The sequence below is a fragment of the Gorilla gorilla genome, chromosome 12 (genome assembly GCF_029281585.2).
Source record: "Gorilla gorilla gorilla isolate KB3781 chromosome 12, NHGRI_mGorGor1-v2.1_pri, whole genome shotgun sequence".
NCBI classification, from domain to species: domain Eukaryota; kingdom Metazoa; phylum Chordata; class Mammalia; order Primates; family Hominidae; genus Gorilla; species Gorilla gorilla.
In genome coordinates, this window is record NC_073236.2 from 51779467 (window position 1) to 51790650 (window position 11184).

An 11184-nucleotide genomic window follows, 5' to 3' on the forward strand; every position below is an offset into this window, starting at 1 on the left:
AAAGCTTGCCGCCTGTAATCCCAGCACTTTGGGAGGCCGAGGCGGGCGGATCAGGAAGTCAGGAGATCGAGACCATCCTGGCTAACACGGTGAAACCCCGTCTCTACTGAAAAATACAAAAAATTAGCCGGGCGTGGTGGCGGGTGCCTGTAGTCCCAGCTACTTGGGAGGCTGAGGCATGAGGAAACCAGAGGGCAGTGCTTGCAGTGAGCCGAGATCGCGCCACTGCACTCCAGCCTGGGTGACAGAGCCAGACTCCCTCTCAAAAAAAGAAAAAAAAGCTTGCCGGACCAGCTCTAAGAGCCAGGGCTTTCCTGCTAAACAAGAAACATTTCTGGAGCTGCTTTAAAAGAAACAAAACCTTCCCAATGACCCTGTTTCCTCTCTATATGCCTAAAATAATTTCTTAATAACTCGTATAACACGGGTTCCAGAGACAAGGATATGGACATCTTTTGGGGTGGGGACATTATTCATTCCACCAACAATAAATATATTCCCCAAAATTGTCCTTCTCTAGAGTAAAATTTAAAAAATCACAAAGTATTTTTATGAAGCAAGAGAGCTGGACAAAATCTTAGACTCTGGTTCCTCTAACTTGTGAGTTTTGAGTGTTGGAGTGTGCTCACTCCACTGCCTCTAATGTAGATTTATGGATGTGTAGATAGTTTTACAGGATTTTAAATTTTGTGTCCCAGTGTAAACAAAACAGTATCTGAGACAGGTCTCAATCAAGTTATAGATTTATTTTGCCAAAGATAAGGCTTATGGCCTGTGACACAGCCTTAGGGGGTCCTGTAAACATGTGCCCAAGGTGGTTGGATTACACGTTGGTTTTATACATTTATTCTGTGTCTTAGGGAGACACAGAAATTACAGGCAAAGACATAAATCAATACATATAAGATATACATTAGTTTGTACTGGAAAGGTGGGAGATCTTGAAGCAGGGGCTTCCAGGTCACAGGTGGCTTCAAAGTTTTCCTGATTGGCAACTGGTTGAAAGAGTTAAGCTCTGCCTAAAGAGTTGAATTCACCATAAAGAAATGCTTGAGTTTAGATAACGGGGTGTGCTTGAGTTTGGATAAGCCAAGGTTCTTTTCATGTAGTTGAATCCTATGGGTAGCAGAAAAAGTAGACGTTGCTTGTCAGACCTTAAAAAAAAAAAAAGTCAGATCTTTGGAAAATGATTAGTAAGCATAGGAGATTCTCTACAGAATGCAAATTTCTCCCACAATGTGCAGCTTTGCAGGGCCACTTCAGAATATTTCAGAGAAATAGGTTGGGTGTGGTGGCTCACTCCTGTAATCTCAGCACTTTGGGAGGCTGAGGCGGGTGGATCACGAGGTCAGGAGATCGAGACCATCCTGGCTAACAGGGTGAAACCCCATCTCTGCTAAAAATATTTTAAAAAATCAGTCAGGCGTGGTGGTGGGCACCTGTAGTTCCAGCTGCTTGGAAGGCTGAGGCAGGAGAATGGCATGAACTCAGGAGGCGGAGCTTGCAGTGAGCCGAGATTGCGCCACTGCACTCCAGCCTGGGCACAGAGCGCGACTCCATCTCAAAAAAAACAAAAAAAAGAAAAAGAAAAAGAAATATTTTTCGAGTAAAATTTTTCGATTTTCTTCAGGGCCTATTATCTGTCATGTTGGAGTATGGTATCTTATTGCTACAAGCATCTGTTTCCTCAGTCCAAAGATCTCTGTAGTAGTGATAATGCTGGTCAGTTGTGTCTGAACTCCAAAGGGAGGAGAGCATAATGAGGCACATCTAAACCCACCTGCCAGTCATGGCCTAACCTAGTTTTTCAGATTTCTTTGAAGTTCTCTCTGCCAAAAGAGGAGTCCATTTAGCTCGTTGGTGGCTTACAACTTAATTTTTGGTTCACAAAACACACAGGAAAAAAAATCAATAAATTCAATCTAAAATAGATTGGTTTTAAAAAAAAGTGTTTTCTGAATATTCCTAGATGTCAAAGAAAGAGAAGTGATAAGAATTCAGATGAGAAATATCCCTCATACAAAAGTACAACGATTTTTTTTTTTCTGTCTTGTTTTGGGTCCACCAGCAATGAGTATTCCTGTTTAGGCAGCAAATTTACAGTGGGAGGAAAGGAAGAAAGTGAGGCAGGAACAGAAGATGAATGGTAAAAGACACATCAACCACCCACCTGACTCAGGATAACTGAAGATCAACCACGTGTGGAAACATGGACTAAATTCCTCTGGGCTGTTCCACCTGAGAGATGAGGAAGCTGGGGTATGTATACATCTCATCCTGTCCTCACTGATTGTGAGCTGTCTCTCCTGTTCTCTTTCAAGCTGCTATAATAGATTCCTTGTCACTGTGTAATTCATAAAATCAGAAATATATTTTCTCACACTTCTGGAGAATGGAAAGTTTGAGATCAAGGCATGGGCAGGTTAAGGTCAGCTTTCTCTGCTTTCAAGACGATGCCTGGAGCATTGAGTCCTTCAATGGAAGGAAGGCCATGTCTTATCAGGACAGACCAGCAGAAGAGAGAGAAAGATTCCAGCCCCATAAACCCTGTTTATACTGGCATTAATGTATTCCACTAGAGGGCTCCACCCTCATGACCTAAACACATCCCAATAGGCCCCACCTGGCAAAAACCATTACACTGAGAATTAACTTTACAACAGATGGATTTTGGAGGACACAGTCAAACCATAGCACTTTCCTCAGAGATACACATTCCAGGACATCTGGCCAGCAATGCATGTAGGCAGACCTCTCTGCCCAAGATCATAAAGAACATAAGACATATATATGGCCATTGGAAGTGAGCAGAGGTACAGCAAAGGAGAAAGCCCTAGAGTACATATGGGGACTGCTACATTCATCATGGTACAGTTAACCCTTGAATAACTTGGGTTTGAAGTTTGCAGATCCACTTATATTTTCTTCTGTGTCACCTGAAAGCAAGTACTTAATCAGTAGTAAATATATTTTCTCATTTTTGTGGTTTTCTTAAGAACATTTTTTTCTTTACCATACTTTATTGGAAGAATAGAGTATAAAATATATATAAAATGTAAAAAAGTGTAATCAACTATTTATTTTATCACTAAGGCTTCCTGTCAAAAGTAAGCTATTAGTACTTAAGTTAGAAATGCAAAACTTCTACACAGGTTTTCATCTGCACCTGTGGTCAGTGCCCCAACCTCCATGTTGTTCAGGGGTCAACTGCTCACTCAATCTGTAGCTGCATCTCTCTGAAACAGGATCTTGGCAGGTGGCTGCAAGTAAAGGAACCCAGAAAATAACATCTCAAACTATGCTGCATTGGTATGATGATTATGTAAAGCCAAAGGCATTTAGAAAGCAGCAAATGCACAAGAAGTCTTTTCCTAAATATCCCTTATCTGCCTAAAAGCAAATTCTCCAGAAGAAAAACAATTGTGAAGGAAATTCTTCCTGGGAAATTTTATATCAGGGAAGATTAACACAAAACATGAATCAAAAATAGAAGAGACTGGAAGTTGATGCTTTATCCAGGCAGGCTATTGCCTGTTCTTTTGAGGATGCATTTCTTTTCTCATCTATTCTCTCCAGGTTGCCTACACTTCCCAATTCCCTCTTCCCTAGAAAGGAAATATGAACAACTGGATCTCACTGAGTTATCTGAGTAATCACCCCACTATGATATCCCACTGCACTTTAAGTGAATTTTGTTTGCCTTTTCTCTTATTAATTATTCTTTTGTCGGTTCATTTTCAGCAAACATTTAGAGGACAAATGGAACTTTCTTCCTTTCTTCCAATATAAGCAAGTTCCCTTAAAATTCAGGCTGCTTACAAAGCAGCAGAAAGGTTTGTGCATGGGCTGCAGCACTGTGATTTTGCTCCCCTAGTCAGGCATCAGTAAAATTTTGTGGAGCCCGAGGCTGCAGCCCACTGATGCTGATGTGGTTGCATCCACTTCCCCTGCTACTGAGTCAGGCTGGGACGTTCAGGGTACATTAGAGATATGAGATATCATGAACGCAAATCCATGTCCAGTTTCATCTGGATCCAACTGATTTCTCCATGTACATAGGCAATTGCTTGATAAGAGATTGAGTATGTTTTTCCTAAAGATGTTAACAGGGAGGCTGGTGTCTGGGTCAGGATGATGTCCCCGTGCACTGATAAAAAGTATAAGAAGAAAGTGTCATTGATGGTGCATGGCAGGGACATGCTCTGTGCAGTGGCCACCCTCACTAAGACAGATGAACTTTGGGAAATAATACCCAATGGCAGAAAAGAAGGTAGACTATGAAGGTACCCAAAACAAGAATAAGGTGCACTTCATTTAGTCTCTGGGTATTAAAGAGACCTGCAGTTCTTGATAGTGGTGGATCTGTGAGTGCTGCATGCATGGAGACAACACGGTATCATCTTTGTATATCTGTAATAAATTGCTTGATCTAATACTAGTAAGAACAAAGGCATAACACCATTACCTAATACTTGCAAATATATATAGCATCATGCCGATACATTTTATTTTAAATTTTTTTTAGAAAGGAACAATGTTAAACTCACAGAAATGTTGCAAGTATAGCACAATTACCCCCTTCCCTACCCGGAATCTTATGAGAGTCTTTTGAAGACTTGAGAATCCTAACATCTAACATTTTACTATGTGTTTCCTACAAACAAGAATATTCTCCTAAATAATCCTGATACACCAATGAAATACATTACTCTATCGGCTCCTGAGGAATATTTAAAATTCTTAAAAAAATACCTAAAAATTGTTTCTCATAATAAAATAGTCCCCAGTAGAAACACATTCTCTGGAGACAAATTTATGCTACCCTGGTCTTACCTGGGACACCTGGGGACACTGAGCTGGTGCTGAGTTACTGAGATGAGCCAGCCCTGCAGCTGTGCCCAGCCTGCCCCATCCCCTGCTCATTTGCATGTTCCCAGAGCACAACCTCCTGCCCTGAAGCCTTATTAATAGGCTGGTCACACTTCATGCAGGAGTCAGACCCTGTCAGGACACAGCATGGACATGAGGGTCCCCGCTCAGCTCCTGGGGCTCCTGCTGCTCTGGTTCCCAGGTAAGGAAGGAGAACAGTGGCAGTTTACTCAGCCCAGTGTGGTCAGTACTGCCTGGTTATTCAGGGAAGTCTTCCTATAATATGATCAATAGTATGAATATTTGTGTTTCTATTTCCAATCTCAGGTGCCAAATGTGACATCCAGATGACCCAGTCTCCTTCCACCCTGTCTGCATCTGTAGGAGACAGAGTCACCATCACTTGCCGGGCAAGTCAGGGTATTAGTAAATGGTTAGCCTGGTATCAGCAGAAACCAGGGAAAGCCCCTAAGCTCCTGATCTATGCTGCATCCACTTTGCAAAGTGGGGTCCCATCAAGGTTCAGCGGCAGTGGATCTGGGACAGAATTCACTCTCACCATCAGCAGCCTGCAGCCTGATGATTTTGCAACTTATTACTGTCAGCAGCATAGCAGTACCCCTCCCACAGTGTTACACACCCGAACAAAAACCCCCAGGGAAGCAGATGTGTGAGGCTGGGCTGCCCCAGCTGCTCCTCCTGATTCCTCCATCAGCTGAGAGTGTTGCTCAGATGCAGCCACACTCTGACGGTGTTGGTAGAGGGGGACATGAAGTCACCTCTGCACCCTAATTCTTTTCTCTTTCTCAGCCCCAACTGCACAGATCTAGCAATGCCTCTCCTGATTTAATAAAGACAGAGATCATGACACCTGAAGAGTCTAGTTTATGGCTTCAGCTGGACTTTATATAACAAAGAGGCCACTATAGATATTCAAAGCAGAAATTGTCTTAATACAGACAATTAGAGTCTAAACTACTGAAGTCTAAATAAAATGTAGAGATGAATCTCTAAATTTAATGTTTTATATGCAAAGAAATATTTCCCAAATGGGGCATACAGGAAAACTGAGTGGTCTTCAATATGTTGGAAGAACAAAGAGAAGGTTAGAGTTTTACGAAAAAGGGAACATGTTACCTGTGGCTCTTTGAGAAAGTTCACTGGCACTAGGAAGGGTTGGGAGCTGGCAAGCTCAGACTGGGAAGCAGTGGTGGACAAAGTGAATCCTACAGTTATATCAAGTTATCTCAGAAGTTGTGGATAAATTTTATTTCAGGTTACAATAAGCCAAAAGCAGTGAAGCTTGCAGATAATTTTGTTACTGAAATGCCAGGGATTCAGTGTAGATCCTGCTGCTCACCACACAGAAAACCAATCACTAAGACAAGTATTGCCAAGGAACAGGCTTTAATCAGGTGCTGCAGCCGAGGAGATGGGACACCATTCTCAAATGTATCTCCCTGGACTACTAAAATGAGGGGTATATATAGCAGGGAAGAAATGTGGGAAAACAGGAATTAGGGAGGGGTAAGGAAGATGATTTGGTCAACAGGAAGCAGGAGGTCAGTGAGGCAATCACAATGGGTGAAGAGTCTGATGTCTCACTGTCCCGATTCAGTGATATGTAAGTTTCAGCTCCTTTTGATAGTATCTGGAGGCCTGATGGTTGGTTTCCTGACAAAAGAACTCAGATAAAAAAAATTTAACTATCTTGAGTTTTTAAGACTGGAGGAGTCAATTTCTATGTTTCTTCAAAAAACCATAAACATTAGTTCCATGGGATAATAGGGCCTATTTCAATTGCATTCTTCAGACAATATTTTGCACCCTGAGTGTCTTTCCCTCCTGGTTTCTTGGCTCTGTTGGGTATGACAAGAATGACCCAATTCCTACGATTAACTTTCCCACTACAACCTTTCAAAGCCAAGGATATAGTAGTCAGGAAAGTTGATATTAGAAGCAGGAATCTCTGTTGCTCCCTCAGAAAACTGAATGCATCTTGCCCTGAAGTATGGGCTATCTAACCATGTGGTCCTCAGTCCTGTCTGGAAGCTTAGGGGTGGGGGTGCTGATGCTCTCAGCTTCCTACAGCATCTTTCCAGGTGTTTCTCCAGTCCTCATCTCTGTCACTGTGTCTGTCCTAGGTACCAATGGAGAATATTGAGCCATCCTTTTCTGATTCCAAATCTCATGGGAGGACCTCTTATTGGGCCACTCTATAGAACACAAGAGAGGCAAAAAAGGATATTCATATAAGTTAAAATGATTTTCCCCCAATGAGGCCATTTTAAAAAATTATATTTAAAGCCACATGTTGAAAACACATCCAGCTTTATTTTCTTATTAATGCAAATTTACATTTGCAAATATTTTCAAGATTGTAAAGGATGAAAACATAATTATTTGTCCATGGAATGATCAAACACCTCTATAATTAAATAGAGTAAACATTTTCTTGAAAATTTGTACTCACTGAAATTAAGGAATATATTTAAAATAAGTGAAGCTATGTTAGAAATTATTGGACTTAAATTCAACTGTGCAGTTTGGTTTGGGATGTTGTTCACTCCTGTGACCTGCCACAAGAATCTTGTATCATATATAGTCACTGGTGTTCAGCTTAGTCCTCAGACAATTGATATCTACAGGCTGAAGATGAGGTCTGTGTCCTGCAGAGGATCCACTCAGCTGAGCCCTTTCTTGATCAGTCAGAGGATTGTGAACATGAGCATCCATGAACATGAAAACAAATGTTTACTGTTTTCTGTCACTGAGTTGTGTATTTAACCAGTTACCAATCATTAATTCATAAAAGCTTCCTGATACAGTATTTACACTTCTACCTATATGTACACACATGTATTTTTTCTTAAATTGGTGGTTTAAATGTGAATATCCAGTAATCAAATTATGAAGTTATTAAAAGAAAATTAAAGACAAAATTAAAACTAATTAGTATTTTAATAAAAAATTAAAATTTATCTTATTTATGGAAAAGTATGCATACATGTATATAAGATACATAGAAGTGAATATATATGTTTTTGATAAAATGTTGCCAACAAATATATATAGTATTCATATTTAAGTACATTTATTCTATCATATATGCAATATATGCATATTTATAAAATTCTTATCTGAATTAAATACATTTAAAATTTTTCGTAACCTTCCATAAAATAATGGTATTCTGGACCACATATAGTTCTTACTCTTGCTACAGAAAATTTTTTTGTTTGTTTATTTATTTATATTTATATTTATATTATGTTTAAATTTATTTATATTTATATTATATTTATATTTATATTATATTTAAATTTATTTATATTTACATTTATATTATATTTAAAATAAATTTATTTATATTTTTCCAACTCAATAGAGCTCCAAGGGTAGGACTAGAACAAATTTTGACTAATGTTGAATATTAAACATTGCATCCTATGAAAGTCTCCATTATGTTCATGCCCACAATGGTGATATTCCAAATAGAGTTCTCACAACAATGGATGCTGGATGGCATCACATTAGTGCCATTGTCAAGGAAGCCCTGGAAATGTAAAAATCATAACAATGAGTAAACTGCAAGGGTTACATCTGATGATCACATTGCAATGATAACAGTTTTGGGGTGATCAGACCCAACACCAGGTCGTGGGGGTGACAAAGTCTGGTGGAGTCAAAGATTGAGAAAAAGACAGTTTGAGAGAGAAATGTGGGCACCAGGGACCATCGTAGTGTATGGAGGCTGAGAAGGCCCTGAGCCCTGGGATCCCATGCTATTTATTGGTAATCCAACAAAGAAACACATGGTAAGAATGTGGAGGCCAAAAGGATGCATTGCATTAAGCACATGATTTACGCCTGTGATGGTTTAGCATTTGCTCTGCTACTTGAGATAATGGAGAGCAGGTTCTTTTAACTCAACATACAATCGATCCTGGGAGAGCAAGGAGAACGCAGCCAGCAAGTGTAGACACATTCCAGAGCCACGAGTCCTGGATTCTATCCAAGCCACGAGGGGTTTTATGCCCTGGGCTTAGATTATGGTGCATCAGGGTAGCCTTCCACCCTTTAGCACAGAGCTTGGTGTTCCAAAGGCCACAAGGGGTTTTAGACCCTGGACCCTGGACGTGTTCCAAGACTCTTTTACATTATGTCAAACATGCAAGCCCTGCCTCAGCTTCTCCCAACATTCAGCTTTTCCCAACATAACAGCAATGTAATAACTTTGGCTGTTGGTTTTGACAGATCATCAGGCCTTCAAAGAAATGCAACAAAATGATTGCAGACAAAGTGATTCTGGAAGAGCTATGACTAGACGTTTCAAAGATGAGCCAAAATTTAAAAAAAAATGCTTTCCCAGTGAATATTAAACAAAATGCCATTAATGAGCAGGGGCTTTTAATAATGAGGATGATTCAACACATGGACTTCAGTCAGTCACCTTTCCCAGCTTTACCGGGGAGTCTCATGAACCAATGTTATGGAGGTCCCTGTGGGAACTCTATAATATGAATTTCAACTAACTGAGACTTAAAGGGCTACTGGCTCTTCTGAACACCTTATTTGCCAAGAAGAATGACCCCTCCTGAACCCCTAACATTGTACCACACATCAGGGCTCAGATGAACAGCTGGGGTCAGATGATACTAGCGGACCTCATGTAACATGAGGAGGGCACTGGTTATTTTCCTATATATGAATTTGCCTTTCTTTTTGGTTGTATTTCTGCATAAATATTATTTGAGGATTTTCCAAATGCTTTCATCAGAGTCAGGAAATTATTCCATAATATGGCTTTGGATCAAGCAACGTATTTACCTCAAAAAAAGTGAAAAAAGTGTAGCTCATGCTCTTGTCATGTGCACAGGTGTAGCTTTCCCTATAGACAGGGGAAAAAACATTATTAGTCAAGCAAAGCTGGCACACAAATCTTGTGCTGTTGAATTGCTATGCTGTCAGATGTGGTGGAGGCTCTGAAACACTAACCATGATTCGTGCTTTTACTCCCATAAATAGAATATTTATATCTTGAAAATGAGCCGTAGACTCATCACTGTTATGCCAACTGAACAGCTTGAAATATTCTATTTCTATTTGCTCAGGGCTGTGCTTATCTGGTTGATGGTTCTTAATCCAAAGAGTTGACATGACAATTATTCCATGAAATTGGAAGAAATGATATGATAAGCATGTGACCATTTAGACTTAATACAATACTGGATAAGTTGTCAACACAGGGCTTTAGGGTGTGTGCTGGGCGCATAGATGTAGACAATATAAAGCAAGAGCAAATGGAATTGATTTTACATATTTTAGAGAAGAAGTACAGAAAATATGGACCCTAGGGGACCTTCTGGAATGTTTCTATTTATTGCCATTTCCACTGGTAAAACTCAGAGAAGATTTCAACAGTCATCAGGATGAAGTTCTAGGGATCACAGTCATGTGAAGCATTCCCTGCACTTGGATCTCCAGTGAGGCAAAGGGAAGATGAAATGCATAGTGGGATATGGAGGTGTAAACACCAGAGACAGCCACATGGTCAGCTTAAACGTTGAAAACTGTATTTATTTTTTCTCTTTAGTTTTATCACTGAATCAGATGGATCTAAGAAAAGTGATTATGGCTGGTTAGGCAGAAAGCTGTTTATTATCATGAATGAAATGGATTGAAAACATTTGGGGAAACCAGAGTGGCAGCTCAGGCAACTCCAAATACACCTTTTGCTATTTCTTGATCCTCTCCCTGCCCCGTGTTTTCCACAGTCAAGAAGGACACTCTCATTTTGATAGAAACCTGGAGAGTGAAGATATTGTGCCCATAGGACTGTGCTGCCTGGCTGTGACCCAGACGAGGAAATTGAGCACATTTGAGTGAGATCAGGCACGTCCCCTCCTTCATCTCAATCCAAAAGCACTCTGTAGTAACACAGCTGATGGGCATTCTTCACCACCTATGGGACTTAGGAAGCCAAGGACATGAGGAATAGCCTTTCCAGACTCTACCATAGAGAAAGTATTGCCAGAAACTAGAGAATAAAATAAATGTGAAAGAAGCTGGTGACAATAACTAAATGTGTCATGCATATATGTATTTTAAATAATTTAATATTTTCTATATATCCTTTCTTTAAAAAATTCAAAGTGCTATTTTTAGCCACCTTTACAATTTAGGCCAGAAATTAAACAATAAGTTGACAGATTAATGGCTCATGAGAGAAGAACATTTTTTCCTAGATGGTGTTGGGATGAACAGATTGGAATTTCCCCACATTTTGGGGAGCACAATGCTACGTGGGGAGCA

At 40.1% G+C, this 11184-nt stretch overlaps 1 gene segment (V, D, J or C); it reads left to right on the top strand.

The window, feature by feature from the left end:
- The first annotated feature begins 4994 nt into the window (after nucleotides 1-4994).
- LOC134756408 (immunoglobulin kappa variable 1-12-like) lies at nucleotides 4995-5543 on the top strand. The segment is given in 2 exon segments: nucleotides 4995-5071; nucleotides 5197-5543. Coding segments are annotated over 2 exon segments (402 nt in total).
- Nucleotides 5544-11184: the final 5641 nt, after the last annotated feature.